This window comes from Dermacentor variabilis, chromosome 11, assembly GCF_050947875.1.
Source record: "Dermacentor variabilis isolate Ectoservices chromosome 11, ASM5094787v1, whole genome shotgun sequence".
In the NCBI taxonomy this organism is placed as follows: domain Eukaryota; kingdom Metazoa; phylum Arthropoda; class Arachnida; order Ixodida; family Ixodidae; genus Dermacentor; species Dermacentor variabilis.
Window position 1 is genome coordinate 43,114,088 of NC_134578.1, and position 24,805 is coordinate 43,138,892.

Below are 24,805 nucleotides of genomic sequence, written 5' to 3' on the forward strand. Positions count from 1 at the left end.
CATTGATAAGTTCTTAAAGGCGGTTAGGAACAGCTACAACCAATTTTCTGCATAGAAAAACTTGAGGAGTCTCTCAGCAGCACTGCACAGTCAGTATATGTGGTGTCCGAGTGGCTCGCTTCTCAATAGCTACTCAGAACCCTAAACAAGCGGCATGCATTGTTGCTACTAAAGCAACAGCCAAAGCCAGAACAACAGTGGAAGTCACAACCGAGGCCACAGCTGATGCCGCAGCCAATGCCACAGTCGGTGGTACAGCCGATGCCACAGCCGGAGGAGATGCCACAGCCGGCGGTGATACCGCAGCCGATGCCGCAACCGGAGCCGGCGCAACGTGTAGTGATACAGCTGCACACGGCTGTAAAGCGAGCAGCGCGGGTTCCTGACAAATTGCCCGAAGACCGGAAAGTCGTTATGATGCTCCAGTCTCTGATGAATACCCTTCCAATTCTCTTAAATAACCTGCACACTCCATCAGTGCCAAGTGCATTGCAAGTGCTGGATGCTCTGAATTCAATACTTGCAACTCTTGAGTAAGCATCATGGCTCGCCCGCCTCATTATATTCGCACTGAAGTCAGAACGGCCGGGGTTTAGCTTAAAATATACTGCCACCCACTGCAACGTACTGCTGACGCCCACCGGATCCTTGGTCTTCACTGGTGACTTCAACGCGCATCACCAGCTATGAACCACCAAGATTGACGGCAGCCTAACGTATAAACGGAGCACTTGCTTTGACTTGACTGATTTCCAAGCACTTTCCAAGCACTTTTCCAAGCACAGTCATTGTTCCCTCTACCCCGCTTTCCTCTTTCTGTTCCCCATTTCCGTTCTCCCAGTGTAGGGTAGCAAACCGGACGCTCGTCTGGTTGACCTCCCTGCCTTTTCTGTCTTTGCTATCTCTCTCTCTCTCTTGAACACGCAGCAACTTTGGATGATTCCTGTGTAGAAGTTCTTATCTCGTCTGGGTTTTAAATGAGTCCTCTAAGGGGTCTCTATTTGTGTCTCGAATTATGGTAAATGTGTTGTATCCTGCGTGTTGAAAGGACTAGGATTAGCTCGTGGGACTTTTACAGGCGCGGTGACGCGAGTTTAGGCTTTTTTGGAGCGGTCGAAAGATCCTCGCCTTCCTTGGACGCTGGGGATGCCGTCTTGCTGGTGGTTGTGTCCACAGCTTCTTGGGAGGCGGTGGACACGCGCTCTTCCGAGCGCTGTGTTTGACGTGAATATCTCGGCACGTTGAACGAGCCCTTTGAGGCCACCTGTGCAGAGTTGAATGGCCCCTTCTGGGGGGTGGGGGGGCGGAGCAGCGCGAGCTGCAAGCGCCGGCGTGACAGATGCGTCACCGCCGATTTACTGCATGTGGTACGGACGGCCGCCGGAGGCCATTGTGGAGCTGTCCCGTGATGCCCCACATCGGCAAAGCTGCTCTTAGGCGGGTATCACACCCGTATACGTGCCTCCTCGAAAGAGATATTTTCTTTGATTGTGACGATTTCTTCTTCTTTTTTCCAGGATGGGTACGACTGTGAGTACGCGGCGTGCTCCGCATCACAGTGTACACAGTGGAGAGAGTGTTCTCGAAAGAATCAGAGGTATGTTCATGCGCCCTGAATTTCGCACAGCTTTGGCGGCCACGGCCGCTCTGTGACCTGTGGCTGAAAAGTAAAGTAGGCATTTGAAATATCTGAGGGGATTTGGCACATATGGCCTAACTCGGAGCTTGATGTACCCAGCCTTATAGACTCGGCTAGAACACTTGAGCCGTATGTGAGAGTCAGGTGTCGATTTTTTTGCTATCACGCCTCATCTTAATTATTTTGACATTGATAACATTCTGTTCACTGAGGCCCTCCAATATTTCAGTCTCAGTGAGCTCCAGCAAGGCATCGTCCGAGATAATGCCGAAGGTTGTGTTCATCGTACTGTGCGGGGTAATAATTACTTTGGTTTTCCCAAATGACACTAGTTTTGGCACTTTCTCATACTGCTTCTGATGGCGGAGTTCGAAGGGGAGATCACCGCTTGCCATCCTAGATGCCTCATACTAGTTTTTCAGTATGAATGGCATGAAAACGGGAAAACGATTCTTTTTCCCGACCAAAAAACTGGAATACTTCATCAGTGCGCCCTCTTTTCTCAGGGCGACCAGGGAGTTGGGAGAAGGAACTATTGATAGAGGAATGTGTAGTTTTGGGCAATAACGCCAACCACCCACCGTAGAGCCCTACAAGGGAACACTACAGGAACTGTAAAAACAGGTCCTGCAAACGCCACCTGTATGTTATCACTATAACCAAATTTGAAATAACCTATGTTGGTTTTTTCGACAATGTTAACCCTTGATGCCTGGAAAAATTGGAAGGGGTGCCAGGCGAAGAATGGACAGTTGTAACGTCAGAGAAAGTCGAAGGTTAAAGAGAGAGAGACAGGAAAAGGCAACTACCGATTTCCCGCGGGTGGGTAAGTACGGTGGTGCCGCCTATGAGAAGCAGAGGCTAAAGAGGTATATTGCCTCCGCCGGGGGCCTAAATGTCCGAACACGCGACATTAGCTCAACTCCCAGGATCCTTCTTTCCCCGACACGGGTAAGCCGAGCACGGCTACACGCGGGCGGGGGGGGGGTGCAACCCTCGTGTGTTCTGTACGTGGTGGCACAACTCACCAATGTTTTCCCAATTTAGGCAAATTCGAATTCGCAAATAATCTTGTCGATGATATCAAGAACTTTCTTAGCAGGAGTATATCTTTAGCCTTCGCAAGACACGAGGCTCTTGAATTAATGTCTAAGCCTAGAGTGCATGCCGCGCTCTAACCTCATCAGTAAGTTTCCGGAAATCACATATAATGTTCCTTATGATGAATGCAAATTTGCTTGTATGGAAGAAACAGAGAATTTAAACAGCTGCATTATGCAACATGAGAATAATGTCGGCGGGAAGCAGTCTTCAATAAGCACTGCATCAGGAAGCACTGTGGCTCGCACACATAGACTATCGAGCAATAATTATGGGGATGACTTGAAATTCTGTCTGTGGAAAGAAATCTTTCTTCTAATCTATATCTAAACTCTTGGATTGTTCATTCTACTACCACTACCTTCACCAGAAGCGTTCATATTTATTATCCTATTTGCGCGGAATTATCCTGGTCAATATTCAAGCCTTCATAACCTGCTTTTTTTCACTGCTCATTTTTTGCGGGAAGGAGGTGCCCGTATGAAGACCATACCGTCTACTCATTTCCCGTTTTTTCATAAATGAAAAGGGAAGAATTTCGCACTTCAACTGCATTGAACTTGAGCAAGTTCTATGTTTGAAACAGTTCATCATTTTTCCCTTAGCCATGTTTGACCCCGCTTGTTAGCTAAGTCAGCAGAAACGCTGCAGGAGGAAGGTGGTGACACTAAATTACACTTGTGCCTCAGGGGAGCTTTTCACGGTAATGTAGGAACTGCTTGTGGTCTTGGCTTCTGCAGACAATGTTTGTGGCCTCGGCATCTTTCTAGAAGGCCATGGCCATGTCTAAGAAACCTTGTTTGCACAGCATGGATAAAAACGATAATTTTCTGAGCGAAGTCTTTTTAAAGGAACTCACTTAGGCTGTGTTCGCAGCTTTGCGACACAAAATTGCCGTATGACTGGCCACTCAAGAATCTTTATGTATATTTGCGGGCTTTCTTCTTAGAAAAACAGTTTTATGTAGAACACAAGGAGCAACTGAAAACTGTATGAGGGAACCTTCTTGTTGCTCGAAAATTTTTTCATTTACACTTCATCTATTTGAGAAGTTTATTACCTAATTAAGAGTATTTATAAGGCAGAATGCCGAAAATAATATGAGTATCTCCAAGCAACGGAAACAATGTTACCTTGATTCTGTCTAGTTAGACGGAATTTACATATTTATAAATCTACCTGCTTGATAGTTGGGGGCGCCCTATAGTTCACAAAACAATATTACAATTTTCAAAATCATGTCGTGCGTGTTATTCGTGGCTATGGGTGCTTCAAAATGATTTTTTTAGTAAGGTGCGAGGAATTGTGAAGTTAACCTGTTTTGCACAAGGGCATGGAATGTAGGTAATCAAGCACGAGGGCAAGTTGTGTTCACTATTCAGATTTTAACTAAGAAGCTGTTGAAAAACAAAACAGCGCAGAACACCTAAATATTAATGCAAAATTTGGAAATTTCAAATGAACAAGAAACTAGTTTTCGGAAAATGCAGCAGAAAGTCACTAGATTATGTGGAGTACACCGTTACTATGTACTCCAAGTGAAGTAGTAGTACATACTACTTCACTTCGGCATGATATGAACCTAACAATCAACAACTTCCTGCAGAATATTAACACCACTAAATGAATTGGGCTTTGAAGATTCTGGATCTGAAATTCTCAACAACTTTTTTATGACGTTTAATGTGTTAGGCTCTATTTGTATTCTTGACAGCAGGCACTCAGGAAGCAAGCTGGCCGCAAAAATGCCTCTAAAGGCAACATCAGCTCAAGTCTCAACATAGAGTTGACCTGCAGATGAAGCGGATAATGCATGGGAAACATCATGAACACTTTTACATCATAAAAAGTGGGTCACTCACGCAGCCATGAAATCATACGATGCAGACACATGATATATTGAGGCTGATTCGTCTCCTGTTGTGAAATCTGCCTCGACTATACAAATAAAGGGTAAGAATAAAGAAAGAACTTCAACATGGTAACAATACGTTGGCCATTTGCAGTCTTTTTGGCTTATAGCTTGCCTAGTGCAAATATACTATGCTACAGTACTTGTTTTGTCCTTTACCAGCCACTTTAAAATACAATCTATTGAGGGCCCTTGCCCTCTCTTCTTTTTTTTTGCTTCAGAAACAGTTTACCATGTGTTCAGTTGGCATCGACAAAGGGGCAAATACACTAAGCACGATTGATTCCTAATGTTTTGCTGGATGCCGCTCACTGCACCTTATGCATGAGAAGCCAGTGGAAATGTCGTGTCGTGAAGCTGTTTGTCTTGGAAGTAGAGCATACGGTACACCTACAATTGTGTTTGATCAAATAACATTGCTACCGTAAAAATTTTTTGTGGTTTTTGACAGTTTACGAGATGTCGTCTCTACGTGTCTGGTAAATGCGTTTATGACAATCTGAGCCCGTATACCATAGTGTTTTCTTACATAAAGTGTTTTTCTCATTTACTAGTGGTTCCAGTGCGCACCACTTATGTTAGCGAAGCTGTGGGTGCTCCAATGGAAAAATTATGGACATCTTTACAAAACACTGTTCTGGCTTCTTTGTGTAGCTTACGGCACAACAGGTAGGTATTTTAGACGAAGAAATGCTACACACCCGAGCAGACGAAGTGCTGCTGCAAAGTCGTGAAGCGTCAGCTTCCGATACAAGGTTGGCTTCAGTTGAGGCCGCTCGATGTGTTTTCACTCCATGTAGTAGAAGTAAATGGTGTGGACACTTTTGTACGGGCTTTCCTTTCTGCTCGTAACCTTGGCAACAGCTCACACCTTACTTTCTTTAACCTGCAACATGTCGAGAGAAAGTCGTATCACTCTGTGTTGATTCTATGTCTTCATTTTTGTACACGATCTGCCTACATATTCTATCAAATCATTAAAAAGCAATTGGCGAATTTTTACTATTGCTGCTATACGTGTTAACCATGTTACCAGCCCTCTGACATAATGCAGCAATAGAAGCATACACGTGAAAGCTACACTACAATTTAAGTTTACCTGAGACTGTAAGAGCATGCACTATGGGTACTGTATGCTTTACCCTATGTGAACTAAAAGGTAATTGTCAATTGTTTAAGGCGTATTCTTACTTATTCCGTGTCATAAAACCGCGCAATCAATGTTCCAAGTTCACACATCGTTGGCTTTTGCCTGCTTATGTGTTTGCTTCCTACTTATAATTGCAGTAATCCTACTGCTATAAGAAAATTAGAAAAAATAAATGCCGTGGTAATCTCCTGCATTTGCCGAGGGCAGGAGCATTGGCCTGCAGCATGTGGTTGAAGCTGCATAAATATACAGTTTTCACACAGCCTAATTGTTCAGCAAGTAGTGAATTGGTGCGCTCTGCACCTCTACATGACCAATGCAATCTATATATTAGAAACTGCACTGAGGCTGCTGCTTGGTGCTGTTCGGCAATTAAACTTTGGTTTTTGCTGTACAGAATCGTTTAGGTACCAGTAGCTTACTCAGTGATAAAATGAAACTTGGAGCACTGGTGATCTGCGCATAAAGAATGAGACTGTGGATATAACAGAAGAGGAGGACCATGGACCTCTTAGAAAAAGAACACATATTGCGATAATAATGTTATGTGATGCCACATTAAACAGAAAGCAATGATTAGACGTGGACGGCGCTTCCAGGGCTCCAAGGTTAATGGACAGGAAGTATTTCAGAAGTGCCCACGAAACAGTCAAACAAGGCAAAGTTGTGTTTACTCGTGTGCGTCTGAACACAGCTCGACACTCGGTAGCGATTCCACTATTACTGCCCAGTGGTCTAGCTCGCTGCAATTTGAAGTGCCAAGAAAAAGTAACCACAGAAAACTGCGTCATGGTCTTGTCGCGAACAAGAATATGACGTGAAGTACATTCCGAGGCCAGAATGGATCTAAAAAAATCTTGGAATATATTCATGCAAACTACTAAGCTGCATAAAATGTTTCACATGATACATTTTCCCGATGCACCAGTGTGCAGGGTTTTATAGAAAAGGTCAAATAGATGTAGTGCATATGCCATGCTAGGATGCTACGCAATAAAGTGATCTCTGCTAATACAAAAGGCGTTGCCTTATGCCTTAATGTTAACCAAAGTTGACGTTATTCAGAGCCCCGTAAGTTTAAGCATGCAGGCGAACCACTTGGTTAAACAATAGCGATGTAATCTCTATGCATACAAGTATGACCCATGTATTTCTGCTTTTGTCCAAGACAAATAATTTTCCCATCTATATCTATTGACATAGTGACCCTAATAGGAACACTTCATTTGAACTTCACAGCAAATAGACCTGTTTATGCTAGCCTCCTACAATGCCGAACTTTCGTGCATGCTTTGCAGAAAAATTATAGTGGTATCGCCTAACTCTAAGGCTACACTGGACTGTAGCATTGCAGCACACATCTACTAATGTCCAATTTCATGTGTAACAGCTTGTCATTTGCTTACACCACCTTAAGCGCAAATTAGAATTAATTCTCCTTGTTTATCATTTTTGCGTGCTACACCGAAATCGCATGCAATTAACCTATTAACTCAGAGAACCTAATTTGGCTTATATAATACCTTCGCATACTGCCACAGCTACACTCTTCCATATGTGTTCCAAAGTGAGGGGGTGCTTGTCCACCAGCACTGTAATATCACTAACACTGATCGCCTACACAGCGAAGCCGATGGTCATGATTTAGTTTGCAAAATTCTGAGAGATAGAAAAATCCACTCACTTTGAGAGCAAGAATACTGCCTTAATTTGAGAGAGATGAGCCCAATGCAGACAGCCGACCTCTTCTCAGCTCCAGCAGGACAAGAGCAACTAGTCTTTATGTAAAAGAAAACGATCCATTAGTAAGGAAAAGTTACCTTGTTCCTGCTGGATATCAATACAATGTAGTTTAATTCATATCTTCTCTCCTATTTAGTAATACAACCTATTTATTTGTAAAATACTTCGTAAAATAATCGTCTGTGATTATTGCACCGACTTCTCTGGTATGTCCAATTTTTTTTCCAACTGATACGACATTTGCAGCTTGCTTACTGACACGAATGCCTTGACTGCTCAGACACCATTCGAAGTAAAACGTCTTCCTGTGCCGGAAGCAGTTGTACCAAGGAAACACAGAGCAGAGCAGCCAGAGCGAAGATCTTTTTTTTTTCGTCACTACAATAAAAACATGCATGCAAGCAAGAAAGTAACGATCACACGAAGTGAGCCACCGCTTATATCTGAAACGTTTAGTTCCTTATTTTAACAGAAATTCTTGTCGTATCGGCTACAGTATGCTCTTAAGCCGGTACAAGCGTGAATACTAGTGAGCGATTGAATGCACTTTTATTCTACACTATTAAAGCAAGTGAGCAAGAGGGTCACACAAAATTTCAATCGCGATAGAGCCGATCTCGCTGCCATCAAAATCGATGTGAATTGATAGCGATCATTTTCCCCATTCACGCATCATTTTCGCCCTAAGGTGGCCTTTTCAAACAATAATTCTGTTCACGACGCTCACTTACCATACATCATTTTATCAGTAACGTTGTGCAAAACGAAGAAAATTAAAATGGGCTTACCTCATGAGCAAGTTACCAGCGTGCGTAGTCTGCCGAACATTAGTTGAGAGCAGCCTATCGCGTGCCCAAGTGCATACTTGGAACCCGAACACAGGACAATTTCTCGGATGAGTGTAGTTTTGTAAACGAGTGAAACACATTCAGCGCCAATATTCTTGCGCTATGACGGCACATGACCAGCACACAAGCGTGCACCACGCAACGACAAATCCGGAACTTTGCGAATTCGAACATGCCGAAACTCAAGCAGCGCCACAATCTATCGATTCCTGTTCTGCGCTACCGATGCCTCAATTTCTCTTCCTTGGGACCTTGCTCCACTATGGAGTGCAAATCAAGGCATATTTACGGTAAACTTACAATTTTTGTATTATGAAACGATAAACGGCGGCTGACTACACATGTGCATCTTTGTCTACCACTCCTTAGATCGGAAGCACAGAGCGCGCTGCCCCTGGTGGTGCACTCTGTGAGCACAATGAACAAAGCCATTTCGCATTTTGGTGTAGCAAGTGCCTGAGAGTCTTTCAGAAGTCCGTTAGGGAATTAAGAAAGTGTGCGCCAGTTTTTTTAACACATTATAAGCAAGACTCAATTGTGTAGTTGTCGGTCAATCGCCATGGCCTTGACATCGTCTGGCTAAGCCCAAACGGATGGTGTGCACACAGGCCTTCGAATGCAAGTTAAGTCTGACGAAAACGGCACTTGCAGATTTCCAGCTTTTTATACGGTTAGCATTCCTAGCCTACGTCAAGTGTTTTGAGCATATCTATCTATCTATCTATCTGTCTGTCTGTCTGTCTGTCTGTCTGTCTGTCTGTCTGTCTGTCTGTCTGTCTGTCTGTCTGTCTGTCTGTCTGTCTGTCTGTCTGTCTGTCTGTCTGTCCGTCCGTCCGTCTGTCTGTCTGTCTGTCTGTCTGTCTATCTGTCTGTCTGTCTGTCTGTCTGTCTGTCTGTCTGTCTGTCTGTCTGTCTGTCTGTCTGTCTGTCTGTCTGTCTGTCTGTCTGTCTGTCTGTCTGTCTGTCCTCTTCCTCTTCCTCTGACCCACTCGCCGAAGTCGTGTACGAGCTTGCACTAAGGTATGTCTTCGTGGTCGTGATGCCGTCGTGGTAGTTCAATCGTCGTAATTCCAACTTTGTGATCTGACTGTCGTCATTTAATCGTCGTCACGTTTTTTACGGTGACCCATTGGCCCAAGTTGTCTAATCGCTGCGTCCACTACATATGTGCTCATGGTCGTGATGCCGTCCCTGTCGTTGCATCAAGGTCCGTCCATTTTTATCATCCGATTCTCGTCATGCCATCGTGTCCACGTCACTTTCATTGTGCAGCCGGGCTGCATTCGCTGTCACGCCACTGTCGTAGTCGTTCCATAGCCCTGACTTCAGCTTCGTCAACCAACTCTCCTCATGCCATCATCAACAATGCAATTTGGTAAGCCGGCTCTCATAATGTGAATGTCATGAGACGCAACCTTCTTCCCATGGTCATCGTCACGCCATTGCCGTCATACATTCGACGCTATCCTCTTATCTTTAAATGGTTGTCATGACGTCGTGCTGATTCGACTCTCGACATGCCGTCGTAATCATGCCATCAGCGTCAGGCAGTGGATATTATAGCATTTTCCTAATTTCACTGTCGTGCATACGTTGTCACTTAGTCGTCGTGATGTCGTGGTGGTCGCTCCATTGCCATTATTCTAACATCGTCATCTCACGCTCGCGTTGCCACCGTCACCATGCAGTAGCCGTCGCACAGTCATCATCATATTATTTTCTTCACGACGTCGATGTCATACAACCTTTGTACTTCCACTGACGTCACTCCTACTTTGTCATTATATGATACTCTGAGCAGACGTTACATAGCAGCAAGCACGGAATGTGACAACGCTCCATGCATCTGTAGTTTGCCGCTATATAGCTGTGAGAGTATACTAAACATTTGTTAGATGATGAAACATGATCATTCGATAAACAAGTACACGTGTCAATATTTCATCAGCAGGAATTTGACTTTGTACCAGAATGTGCCAGACGGCTATGTATTTCTGTACGCGTAAGGAACAATCGCGATCCGCCTTTAACTGCGTTAGGCTTACCCCAATCGCTCACCATTGCATAGCAGCTACGCTCACCAACCGTGTCCTATCTTCTTCGATTGACAAAAGAAGCTAAATTTAATATGGCAGTCCCCGTGTGTGAGGGTTTCTTGAATGTCTTGTATTGAATCCAACCTTCAACGGCTCTTACAGGGTATTTGCCGTTTAACGCGCCCTCCTTCAAGCAGTCAAAAAGCGTGCCTAGTTTATGGAATGACAAATCAGCCTTGTTTGACGCACTACGAAGTCGTAGAAGTGTCGAACTGAGTGCATTCCATTCAGTTGCACTAAGCCTCAAATAAATGACTTTGGACCTGTAGGACATATACTTATATTTGATTTCCACTAACTGGCCTTTTCTACGTAGCTGCAAACAAAACATTAGTGCACCGCGTTGCTGTGGTTCTATGGGTCAGGAACAGATATTAAAATGTAAAGTGCAGGTACAGGGATTTTACGCTTTTTGTAGATTGCGTCTGGAAGACACCCACGTACCTTCATTAGCAGCTTGTGCAAGAAACACGTGTGTGTCTTCGAAAAAGAAACAGCCTTAGAATGGCCTGTTCATTCTCTGTGCAGTGTGCAGAGCGTAGAACCGCTTCTATTTTGACTGATGCAAGTATTTTCATGTTTTTTATTCTCGGGTTATTTGACGGCACGAAAACTTTGCCTCAAAGGTCCTCTGCACTTTTATTTTAATTTAGGATTATGTTATAAATGAATGTTTCGGCTAAAGGCGATCTGTGTTGTCCACTTTGCTGAAACCACACTTCGCCCCCCTCCCCATATTACTCAAATGGTATTCCACCCCTTGTGGAAATAAGAGCATCGGAGCAGCATTTGGGCTTTCGCCTGCCGCCGCGACCTATAGGTTGAGTATCCACCTAATAGGCGCGAAGTATTGGGTTCAACTGCTAGTGCTATCAGAAAACTAAAAGATAGATAGGTAAATATACAGGAATATAAAAATCACATAGGTTTCCTTACGTGATTGAAAATCCAGCTCAGTTCCCCTTAATCCAGTGTAATTCACATGAATTCGTCTTGCTCTAAATTCCAAACTCTACTTTAATCCACCTGAATTCACGTTGCGCTGATTTGCACCAAATTTATTTTGCCCTAATTCACTTTATCTACTCTATTTCCCCTTAACCCACCTTAGTTATTTTCCGTTCACCATACTCCCCCTTAGGTCACCTTAGATTAACGTGTCCATCATTTACCTCGTCTTAATTCCCACTAAATACGCACAGCTCTTATTATTTAACGTTTAATACCACTTACGGCCTTCTGTATTACTATGGAGGTCGTACAAGACACTGATGACAACACCTCCTCCCCATTGGCTGCGCTGACAGGAGCCACTCGATGGACGCACAAGTCCACTTGGTTACTTAGCCAAATGGCTACGTCGTAACGTGTGCGATGACGCACGCACTATGCACACCATTAGTCCACCATAGCTGTCGAGTGGTAGTGGCCTCCCGGAGGCCCGAGCTAGATTACAGCCGAGACCCAAATTCACCAAATCGGCTTCTCCAATGCACTAGTTTACTTTGTGTAGAAGCGCTTTATTGAAAGCAAAATACAAACAACATTTTGACCGGCTTGTGTCCTCGGCGCCTCTACCGGTGGAGTAAAGATGGTGGTATGTGATTTATGTCTTTGTAAGCGCTTTATTTTCGTGTGTAACCCGAGACTATCCACGAGGTACTTAAATGAACGCTTGGTTGGTCTTTTACTGAAAAGACTATCGCATACGAAGTCTCAAACGCAGCTTCTGGCTTCGTTAACCTTTTCAGTTAGGCGTCGGTGCCTCGCCGAGTAGTTGTAGTGCGATGTGGCACAAACATCTGCTGAGCTGCGGCGGGGTTTAAGCAAACACGAAGAAAAGCCTCGAGGATAGCGTGCAGCATTCGGGCTGTGAAGCATTTGCGTTTTACAACGGGCTTACACGTCACAATTGGGGTTTTGTGCTTCCCCAAAAGAAATGCCCCAACGCTTAGATTTGGAGGTGCAATTGCTCATGTCTATGCAAGGTGCATCAAGGCACCCAATTGTAAGTGTTAGACTTCGTATTTCTACGTACTTAAATCGTTATAAGTAAATAACCAGCAAAGCAAGACCCATAACGTGTCGGTATTAAGACTATGATTGAAGCTGTTATGACTGCGGACAATTTTGAATGTGTGGGAGTGTGTACCATGTACATGGTTCTAGGAATAAGGAAGTCACCCCCATGCAATGTCATGTCATGCATTACCGCAATCACTGTCTCAACATGCATCATATCAAGAAAGCGTGTAAATAACGTTATCATGCGACGTAAACGCTACATTGTAACATAATCAATGTAACTGATAGCCCTATCAAAGCAACTATACAGAAGAGAAGCTTCAAGCCACCAATTTCGAGGACACGTGTGGTTCCCGTAATTCATATACTGTGATATTGTACATTGATTATTTCGGTTGGTAAGCGTTGTCAACAAATGAAAGCTAAAAATCTAAGGATTTATATCATTGTTCTCAATCTTCGAAGTACATTTTATTTATCTTTTCATTGCCTAGTGCCAACACGTGTTGTGAAAAGAATGCCAAAGTTCGCTCACTGGACCTTTGGCGTAAACTGCGTCATGTACCACGTCAAGCGAACACTCGGATATTTGTAACATTCGCGTATTGCACTCGGATTGCCGTCATGTGAGTCAAGGAATTTTATATGGTTCTGCAGGTTGTAAAATGTTTCATCTATTTCGTTTTGCCTGCGCTTCACTAGTCTGCGAACACGTTTTAAATGTTGACACGCATGCACTCAACGCAAACCACTTGCTTTAATACACGGTCTATTCTACATACATTATCCAAATGGCTACCATATTAGGCATCAAAGCACGAAGATTCAGACAGTGGTCATGCAACAATGAAATAATGAACGGCCATTACATCCTTTTGGCACCTACTCGTTGTGGCAACCAAAGGCGCTGGCACACAGGCGGCTTGTGTTGGTAGTCCCGTCAAAAAGGGTGATTTTCGCGTATCGGTGCCGTATACTTTACACCCTCGCGAAATGCAGAAAATAGCGAAGCCAAAATTTTCATTTATGTCACAGCCTCCACCGGTTACTATAACAGCAGCGTGGTCCAAAGATCGCAAAGGAGCAAGATTATTTTCCACGAAAAACTATTTTAAAACAGTTGAAGTGCAACACCTATATACCCATACGATTTTATTTTTCTTCGAAATGTGTTTTTGTTATTATTTCCAAGTCCCTTCATTACAAAAGAAAACTGTCAAGCATACCACAGAACAGAGTGCAAGGCATATATGGAGGCAATGGAATTTATCGGCTTTTTTTTTCACGCAAGTGTTTCATGCCGGGAGTCACCAAAACTTGATGTAAAGCCGTGAGCAAAAGTATGGGAACCAGGAATTGCACGCTCAAGCTTATTTTCTCTTCTGTCTGTAAACTAAACTTCAAACTAAAGACTGTAGCCCAAACTTGGCATTACCAATTTTCAAATGCACTTCTGAGTTTCCTTTTTGGCGTGTTAATTATGTAGAAATTCTGTTTTTCGGCAAACCTCTGGTCCGTATACTTTTCCTCATGGGTGTACGTACGTAACTCAATCAACATCACGCTAGCTCGTTGGAATTCGCGCGAGATTGCACTACTCTGTCATTTTGTGAGAAGAAAGTTGCACGGTTGGAGAACGCTCCAGATTCTCCAGATTCACCAGATTGTGTACCAGGTGGTGTTGCCGTCCGGGCATCATTAAAGTCACTGAGCCACCAGAAAGCTTTTCTCTTTGCCGCCGCGCCACCGATTGTCCAATCGCCTTACGCGTTCAAACGTCATCATAAATTGTACACGCCGCGATAAATTGCAATCATAGATAAAACCAAAGGGGGTCATCATCACGCATCCCGTCTGTCGCCTTAAGCTAATCTTGTTACAGAAAAAAGGAGAAAATATAATAACGCTAACGATAGGCCAGTGTAACTACTATCGATATTTGAAAAGGCTTGAAAAAAGTAACTTTGTCAAGATTGCCTAGCTTTTGCAATAAGAATGAAATAACACACACTGCACACATTACCCTCATTAAAAAGCACTCAACAGAACTTGTTCTACTAAAACATAAAAAGTTCGTGTTGGAATGCTTCTGAGAAACAACATTTGGCCCTGAGAATCTGTGTAGATATTACAAAAGCCTTCGACAGTCTAACTGCTATGTATCTCTAACTTGTTCCTAAAAGCACTAGAAAAGAATAGATTTTGTCTCAAACTCCTAGCCCTCCTCCGCGCATATTTAGGTTGTAGGCACCACTTCATAAATATAACTTGCAGTTCATCGGATCTTAGGCCGATTTTATCTGGTGTTCCACAAGGAAGTATTCCTGGTCCACAACTCCTAGCGCTGTGTTTGATATGAAGGCCTCGGGACGATGGGTGAGACCTTTGAGGCCACATGCCCGGAGGCCGATGACACCTTCTGTGCGGGGAAGCGGAGCAGTGCCACCTGCAGCCAGCGGGGACGCAGATGGCTTGACTGCCGACTCAATGCGTCTGGGCCAGACAGCCTTCGGCAGCCGTTTTGTCGCCATCCCCCGACGTGGCACATCGGCAAAACTGTTTTTGGGCAGGTATGAAACCCACCTGCGTGCTTCCTTGAACGATAGATTCTCTTTTACTTTGATTGTCATGATTTACTGCTCTCGTTTACAGAAGTGGCAGGACCGCGAGTATGCGGCGTGCTCCCCATCACAGTTATTTCAGTGTAGAGCATTTTCGCAAAATTCAGCTGAGTGTTCGTGTGCAATGCATTCTGCACAGGTCAGACAGCCACGGCAATTATGAGAACTGTGGTCGTATCTTTGGCATTTGTAGCAGCGGAGAGGGTTGGCCATATAAGGCCTTACTCGGATTTTAATGTAACCAGTTTCTCTGTTTTCTGGCAGCACATTGGAAGCGAATGTGAGAATTATGTTTTCAGTGACAATTTCTTATTCGTCAAAACTCCTTTTTATTGGTTTAGCGTTCATAACGTTTTGTTTTTTACATTATTCTAGATGCTCAGTCTTGCTAAGTTCCATCAAATCAGCAGCAGACATCACAACGCGGATGGTGTTCATATTGCAATGTGGGGTCACTGAAACAGGTATATCCCCAAAAGAGACTAGGCTGCGTAATTTATCGTACTGCTTTGTGTCATAAAGTTCAAGGAGGAGGTCGCCACTTGCCAGTCTAGTTGCTTTATAGCCGGGGCCAATTGTTTCGGTTCGACATTTAGAGACGAGGAAAGGGGAGATCATTCTCCTTGATTTTCCTGGTTTCTCTTAGTGGACTACTTGGCAACATGGAAAGTTCTCGGTGTTCCGACCAAAAAATTTAAACACTTCCTCGGTGCGCCCTCTTCTCGGAGGGCGATCGGGTAGTGGAGGGAAGGAACCCGCAATGGTGTAGACGTGCAGCTCTCGGCAGCAACGCCAACCACCCACATGGGGTCTTGCAAGGGTACTCTGCAAGGTGTGCTAACGCCAGCTGTACGTTGCCACTATAGCCAAATATGACGTAGCCTAGGTCGCTTACTCACACAATGTTAACCCTTGCTGCCAGGAAACTCGGAATAAATAAAGAAATGAGATAGAGACAGGCAAGATGGAAAGTGAGAGAAAGACGAAGGTTCGAGAGAGAGAGAGAGAGAGACCAGAAAGGCAACTACTGATTTTCCCCAGGTGCGTCAGTCCGGGGGTGCCGTCTAGTTGAAGCCGAGGCAAGATGGATGTGTTGCCTCTGCCGAGGGGTTTTAGAGGTGCTGACACTCAGAATCGGCTCAACTGCCAGGATCCCCTTTTCCCCGGACATGGCTAAGCCACGCCCGGTTAAACGCGGGAGGTCCAACGCTCGTGTGCTCGGGTACGTGGTGTCACAGAGCACCAATCGCCTGCTGACACAGACGCCCGGGCGGGGTCCAAGAAAGCAATCTTTCTGCCCATTGTTAACCGATTGCAGCGCGATTGCTTTACCGGGATCGGCCCACGCATTCACTTGGCTTACTTTACAACAGAAACTGACCCTTTTATATCAATATTTAAAATTTTTGGGCTTTACGATGCAACACTACGATGTGGTTACGGATGACGCCGAAGTGTGTGACTCGGGAAGAATTTTGACCTCTTGAGAATCTTTACCGTCCGTCTGAATTGATGTACCGCAATATCTCCTTCTTTTTCATTTCCCTTAATCTAACTGCCCCTGCTGCGTGTGGGATCAGACCGATAACCTCGAGCTCATTACTGAAACGCCATGGTAAATAACCTATTATGGGGGTCTCCCAAACCTTTGATGGGACATATATTGGTGGCAGGATCAGCACACCATGTGAGCACATTTGATTATTCCGGTCCTGTGATCAGCTCAATTTGGTTATGATAAATAAATTGCAGATATAACATCTTCCACTTTTGAATAGGAGTGCAGAATTGTGAAGCTGCGAAAACACGTGCCGTAACACGTTCCCTGAAAGCAACGCTGCCAGACATCTCCCATTCCATCTTATTTCCAGTCACCAAGGCAGAAATTTGTCAAATACTATTATCACAAAAAGTAACGCAAGACTTTCAATTTTCTACGCCACTGAGAACGTTAGCTGCTGAAAAACTCGGTGTCATATCGCTTCCGTATCAGCCCTCCCCCCCCTTGAGCTGAGCTATACATGCATATTTCTTATGTCCTTTCAGCCCAGAACGTCGTCTTTGAGTTAGTTTAAATGTTAAACTGTCTGCCATGCCTAGACTTCGTATAAGCGTCCTGAGCCGACGACATTTCCTAAGAAGCGAAAGGTATGCTTTGCTACTGACGAAAGCAATGAGCTATAAAGCAGAAATGTATGTTTAGATTCGCTGCTGTAGGGAACATTTCCCTGAATTTGACGTAGTAGTTCTGCGGAAACCCGCAAAGTTGAGAGAAGTAAGTAATAAAGGGAAAATCAGACATCCACCCGTTTCGTAGCAATTGCTACAAAGGAAACCCATACGGGTTCCTTTGTACAGAAGTACAGAATTGTGAAGCTGCGCAAACACGTGCTGTAACATGTTTCCAGAAAGCAACACTGCCAGACATTTCGCATTTCATCTTATTTGCAGTCTACCTGGCAGAAATTTGTCTACTATTATTATCACAAAAACTAAGGCAAAGCATTCAATGTTGTACGTCAATGACAACGTTAGCAGCTGAATAATTCGGTGTCATTTGTCTTCCGTATCCGCTTGAGCTAAGCCATACATTCATATTCCTTATGGTCTTTCAGCTCAGAGGTTAGTCTTCGAGTTACTTTAAATGCTATACGGTCTCCAATACCTGGACCTCGTGTCAGTGTCCTGAGCCGATGACATTTTTTATAGAAATAAAATTATGCTGTGGCACTGACGAAACCAATGGCCTTTAAAACCGAACAGCATACAATTTATTATTTGGATTCGCTCCTGCAGGGACCACTTCACTGAATTTTCGGTATAATTGCTGTGCCACATGGAGACACGTTGCTCTATTACATGCTTGGATGCGGGCCAAATGAGATGTATTTTACTCAAATTTTTCGAGCGCTTAATCTAAGTACGTGTTGGTACATAAATTACAGCCTTTCAGTAGAACCATGTAAAATCGGTAGCGCCCCTCGAATCCCTCAGTTCATCTTACTTTATTCTGAGCTGCTCCTACTACACGATGTTCCGATAAGCTGTTGTTTCTCGAAAGCTATAGCGAAAGTGCCGACAGTGCAACTATACTATTTTAATTCTTCAATTCGAAATATTTTGACGCCAGTAACAGACGGTGCTTGTAGCTCCATGACGACCTTAGGCATCAGTTTTGCAAAACATACAAACACACTTTAGTATATTAACTTTGCATAGCGACAGACGCGGAGATACAGTCATTTATTATTCATGTAGTCAAGGAAGAAACACGGGCTGCTTTGAGCAGCGGAATGAGCGCTCCCTCTCTACAGCGCACGTTTTAGCCTTCCTTCTTCAAAGGAGTGCTCTCGAAGCCACACTAGACTACAACTACACGTCGTTTTCATTCTCTGGTGAATTTCAGTAGGTGTTTCTCCGAGGCTTATAAAAACTGTTCAAAAGGATTGTTACTGATTTCTTGCTTCTCTCAGGTGCACTGAGACTTCGCTGTCGTTTATCCAACCTCAAGCTTGGTTTACCTACTCAAAAATGCTGCGCGTCTTTTGCGACAACATTGCGTGTTACATTACGCAAGGTGTCATGGCCCCTGCCCCCGTCCAAAAAAAGAGTGAATAGATTTTTCGCGACGACCACAGACACTTGTAACCACAGCGCTGATGTATTGCCTCGAAAGATCGGAGTGTGCACGCTCGTCTCAAATTCAACTTTCCGTACTGCCTTCTTTCTTGCCATTCGACTGTGCCGTGCCTTTCATGTACACCAGAGTGCGCGACCTGGAACGATTCCGTGCACATATAAACAATCAATGATACGGTTACATGCAAAAAAAACGCGTGATTCTTATATAAGCAACCAGCAGAAAGGTACGATGGGTACCTGCTTTCCTAGGACGAAGGGAGCATTCAGATGCATTTAGTCATATAACCCCTGACAATATTAGACACCAGCAGTTCTTCCGGATTTGGGTGATAAAGTAATTTACACTGTGTATCAAAAATTACGGTTCGCAAACCCTATCGGTAGCACTAAGAAAGAAGCTTCTATTGAGTTGACTTCTTGATTCCTTGAAAGAAGTGACCATTACCCACTGTTTTGCATTCGGGTATATCTACGCCAGCAAAGGCTTCCACTACACTCTGGATTCTGTGGCAGATTTCATCTCACGACGCAGTTTGAATTGATAATATGGGTATTGACTTAAGAATAAGGGCGGCTCAATACCCTCACAAAGGCAAGATCAATTGAATTCCCAATCGAGGCATCCGTAAATGTAGCACGTTGTAGAAGGACTTCATGTAGGACTAGTTGTTGTTTGCTTAATAATAAAATGTGGCGCGTAGGTACAATTGCAAAGAAGAGACACAGAACACACCACAAGCACTGCTATTGCATTGAACTATGCGAATACAAATCGTGAGTCATAAGACAGCTCAACTATGCATGACCTTCCTCGCTGAAGTCTGCCACGGTAAGGTCACAGCTATTTTTCACGCTTCCCGTCTTCGCGTCAGAGCTCTGTGGCAGACCTCCAGCTACGTTTACAGTACGAAACACCGACTTGACAGCCGACGAGAGGGGCAAGGAAGCTATGTCTCCGTTCTGCCCTTAAGCAATTGTAACGCAATATCTTTATTAGGAACGGCCCAAGCATGCCTCTTTACTCGGCTCATTTACACCAGAAATTATCACTTTTATATGAATATTTAACATTCTTTGGCTTTACGATGCAAAACTACGATGTGGTTACGAACGACGCCTAAGTGTGTCACTCGGAATAATTTTGTCCTCTTGGGAATGTTTATTGTCCTTCTGAATTGAGGTGCCGCACCATCTCCTTTTTTGCATTTCCCTTCATCTAACTGCACCTGCTGCGGGTGGGAACAGACCGATGAGCTCGGGCTCATTACTGAACCACCATGGCAAGTAACCTACCACGAGGACCATCCATACCTTTGCAAGGCCATATTTTATTTCCAGGATCAGCCCACCATGCGAGCACGTTTGATTATTCCGGTTCATTGATCAGGCAAATTTGATTATGATAAATAAATTGCAATTATAATATCTTCCACTTTTGAATAGGAGTGCAGAATTGTGAAGCTGCGAAAACACGTGCCGTAACACGTTCCCTGAAAGCAACGCTGCCAGACATCTCCCATTCCATCTTATTTCCAGTCACCCTGGCAGAAATTTGTCAAATACTATTATCACAAAAAGTAACGCAAAACATTCAGTTTTCTACGCCACTGAGAACGTTAGCTGCTGAAAAACTCGGTGTCATTTCGCTTCCGTATCAGCCCTCCCCCCCTTGAGCTGAGCTATACATGCATATTCCTTATGTCCTTTCAGCCCAGACCTTCGTCTTTGAGTTAGTTTAAATGTTAAACTGTCTCCCATGCCTAGACTTCGTATAAGCGTCCTGAGCCGACGACATTTCCTAAGAACCGAAAGGTATGCTTTGCTACTGACGAAAGCAATGAGCTATAAAGCAGAAATGTATGTTTAGATTCGCTGCTGTAGGGAACATTTCTCTGAATTTGACGTAGTAGTTCTGCAGAAACCCGCAAAGTTGACAGAAGTAAGTAATAAAGGGAAAATCAGACATCCACACGTTTCGTAGCAATTGCTACAAAGGAAACCCATACGGGTTCCTCGAAAGAAAAGCCTCATAGTTGAAGAAAAATTCGTCCTGGTCCGGGACTCGAACCGGGGACCACCGCCTTCCCGGGGCAGCCGCTCTACCATCTGAGCTAAGCAGGCGGCTAGCAGATCGCAGGGCGAATTCGAATTTGTCGACAACAAGAAGCTAATGCATGAGTTTGACGTAGTAGTTCTGCGGAAACCGGCAAGGTGGAGAGAAGTAAATATTAAAAGAAAAATCACACATCCACCCGTTTCGTAGCAATTGCTACAAAGGCAATTTGCTACAAAGGGTTTCCTTTGTAGCAATTGCTACGAAACGGGTGGATCTCTGATTTTCCCTTAATTATTTATCTGAATTGTTAGCGTAATTGCAGCTCCACATGCAGAAACATTGCTCTATTGCTTGTTTGCATGGCTGCTAAAAGAGCAGATGTCTTTTACTACAATTTTTCGAGCGTTTAATCTAAGTACGTGTCGGTACAACATCTACAGCCTTTCAACAGAGCCATGGTAAATCGGTAGCTGCCCAGGAATTGTTTAGTTTACTACATTTTATTCATAGGTGCTGCTACTATACCATGTTCCTATAACCTGTTCTTTGTTGAAAGCTACAGCGAACATGTCGACAGTGCAACTATATTATGGTAATTTTTCAATTAGAAATATTTTGACGCATGAAAAAGAGTGTGCTTGTAGCCCAATGACGACCCTTAGGATCAATTTTACAAAAAGTTTAGTTCAATGGTGCATCTTCCACAAGCCGGCCACCTTCACTGTGTCCATCGTCCCATCTATCTCGCATTTTCCCCTAAGGACTATTCTTGCATAACTACACTTGTAAATACTACTTTTCTTCAATCACTTATGCATATTGTACAGAGCCCCCGGAATATGACCTCGGCTTAAGTTGCATCGTTAGGTTAATAATCATTAGATAATTTTTAGGGGATGTTACTTTTTTAAATATCCTTAACGTATGCACCAGCTAGCGCTTCAAAGCATTGTGATAGGCTAACGATAGCGAGGCTAAACAGACGGTAAACTTTTTTCAGGATAGTGGTACTGTAATATAGTACTGTATCTTTACCATGAGCTACAAAGAATGTTGTATTGTAAATTATATTGTATGATAAATACCGCATGTATTGAAGCGAAGGAATGGTTTCTATGCATGCCTTATCCCCAGTTTACATGAAAAGAACTTGTGCTAATGTCCTGTAAGTGAACAAGAAATTTGGCGTAAGCACGAAACAATTTATTGATAATAGGCTATGGGCAGAGGATGTAATAAATTATTTGAATAATACCTTTCACAGCAATATTGAAGCCTATATATATATAAAAAAATATTCCCTGGTAATATTTAGGTTCGTATTAGCGCTTTTGCAACGCTGTCCTACTAACCAAACCGAAGGTAATAGTTGGAAACATGTTTCAATGAGTTCAATAAGACCAAGCAGGCATTCCACAAGGATTCATTTTCGGACCTTTCCTGTTTTTATTTGGTCCAATTATTTATTATATACTTATATATAACAATTATTCTAATATAATATATAGAACATATTATTTTTAACACTTATATTTTCATTTTAATTATTATATATTGACGAACACTAAAGGTACTTAACGCCAGAGCGAAGACGACGAACGGCGCAGGTATGCACCGGGTTTTTTTAGTGTCGGCCATTGTTAAAAGAAGGCTGTTCTGTTTCGGCAAGCCCGCCTTAGTTATCTTCGCGACATAATGCTGGTGGAGGTTCTGGGTACACGCTTCCATTGACGGAGGCACAGCGTTCCCCTGACACGTCTCCTCAGAGCAATCCAGGAGAGATTACACCCGTGCACGTACGTACCGGCCGCCGTCTGCGAGGGCTCTAACCCGAGCGCGGTCATTTGCCCGAGAGTATCCGGATGATGAACCTGAGCCCACCGCCTTTTTCAGCGGCTATTGTGCCGGCGCAATTAATCATCAACCATTCGCAGGCGCCGAAGGTATTCTTCGGAGATGCTACTGAAGACGTGGAAGATTGGCCAGACCACTTCGAGTGGGTCGCCGAATGCAATGGGTAGAACAAAAACCACAAGCTGCGCAGCGCGTATTTCGTTCTCCAAGAGTCTGCGAGGATGTGGTTTCATAAGCATGAAATGGCTTTGTCTTTGTGGGATGAACTTCAACAACCGCTGAGCGCCACATACTCCAACACGGGCAGAAAACAGAGAGCGGAGTTGCCAATACAGGCAAGATCATAAGCCCCGAACGACAGTTACCATGTATACTAAAGAGAAGGCTCAGCTTTGGCCATGTGGCCGAAGACAAGCAAGTCGGATATCTGATGCGACGGGTGAAGCAAGAGATTGTTGAATTGAATTGAATTTTATTTCTCGTTCATTCAAACGAGGGTAGGCTGAGACTAAAGGCATAAAGCCTGACAAAGGTCTCAGCCCCCACGAACGGCAGGTTTGACAGCAGATCACACACATATGCACAATTTTGCGCGTTACAACAGCATTGGTTACTGTGAAAATTCATGGTAGCAATGTCCATGGTCATTCGATTCTTCTAATGTACAGTACAATGTACAGCAACGGTTAAGTACAAGTAAGCATTTGAGATCCCAATGATATGCAAAAGTTCTACAATTATACACTAAATAAACGTCAGCGAATTTATGGAGCAATATAGGGCAACAACGCGCATAAAAACAAAAACAAAATAAAACATCCTAATTGTGTGCCAGAAGTAATAAAGAGCTGGAAACAGCACGTGAATGCAAACATATTTGTGTTAATACAAAACCTAACAATGGATATTAAATGAAATAATATATCAATCCTTAAAAGAAAGAAAAATATGTAATTCATGGCTGAATCATTTTTATTCACGCATTTATTCAATTTTAAAGTATATGTCTTACCTATCTAATCAATATCTTATTCCTTCTTTAAATGTCTGTAAAGAAGTGTTTAAGGATACAGATGCACTGTAACTGTTCATTATTTGTGTGGACTGATAGAGAAATGTTTGTTTCCCGTAATTGGTCCTTGCTTTTGGCGTGTGTCGTGAGCTGTGTCACAAGAAGTATCCGGAGAGTTTACATTCACTACATTGAGCGCATGGATTTTTCTTTAGGATTTCTAGAAGATTTTGCATATGATATATCCTATCCGCACGCACCATATCATATTTTTGGAGTAGTGGACCGGTTCTTAGATCTGATAAACGGCCATAGTAATTTACATATAAGCGGATAACTCTTTTTTGTAAGGTAATAAATTTCGTGTAATTTGTTCTCGTTGTTGTACCCCAAACCAATATAACGACGCAAAGCTTTGAATAAATACGTGCATTATGCAGTTGTTTTTTTTCAGCCTTACAGGGATCAGGTGTGCAATTTTAGAGATTACACTGATGTTTTTGACAATTCACCACAAATGGAATTTACATGTGTATTCCATAACAATTCTTCACTGAAATATATTCCCCAAAATTTTTTTGTTTGACCTACCTAATAAGGTAGTTGTTAAATTTTACTTGTATTCTACCCTCAATTCTTTTATTAGGCGCCCTAAATATAAGGCAGGTTGTTTTAGTTGCGTTCAGCTGGAGTTTGTTGGTCGCCAACCAGTCAGATAACAAACTTGTACATTCATTTACACACTGCTGTAATTCTGTTGTGTTATCAGGTGTAAAGAACACATTTGTATCATATGCATACATTGCCAACGTTTGTGGACCTGCTGAATCTGTATTATCATTAACATAAACTACAAATAGCAACGGTCCTAACTTTGAACCTTGTGGGACACCTTGATGTAGGGTATGCATGTCAGATGCAGTAGCTCCCAGTTGCACAAACTGTTTCCTATTACATATAGATCTTTTCATCTAGTCATCCGCAACGCCTCGCACTTCATATCTTTCCAATTTTTCAGTTAGGGTATAGTGGTCTATCGAATCAAATGCCTTTCTCAGGTCCGAAAACAGTAGGCTAGGCTTTTCGAAATCCACCCATTAAACTAG

General features: G+C 43.4%; 1 protein-coding gene across 3 annotated transcripts in view; it reads left to right on the forward strand.

The window, feature by feature from the left end:
• Nucleotides 1-24,805, forward strand: part of LOC142563710 (uncharacterized) — an 80,301-nt gene that overhangs the window by 8,939 nt on the left and 46,557 nt on the right. Inside the window, exons 2-3 of one of the 3 annotated variants that reach the window (XM_075674305.1) lie at nucleotides 1,518-1,597; nucleotides 5,207-5,321. Coding sequence is in view for 1 of the 3 variants with exons in the window: in XM_075674307.1 (XP_075530422.1) it covers nucleotides 14,887-15,084 (198 nt within the window). In the remaining 2 variants the exon portion in view is untranslated. Of the gene's footprint in view, nucleotides 1-1,517; nucleotides 1,598-5,206; nucleotides 5,322-13,031; nucleotides 13,141-14,788; nucleotides 15,085-24,805 lie in introns of those variants that run through there. The other 2 variants (XM_075674307.1, XM_075674306.1) reach the window with 2 other exon arrangements.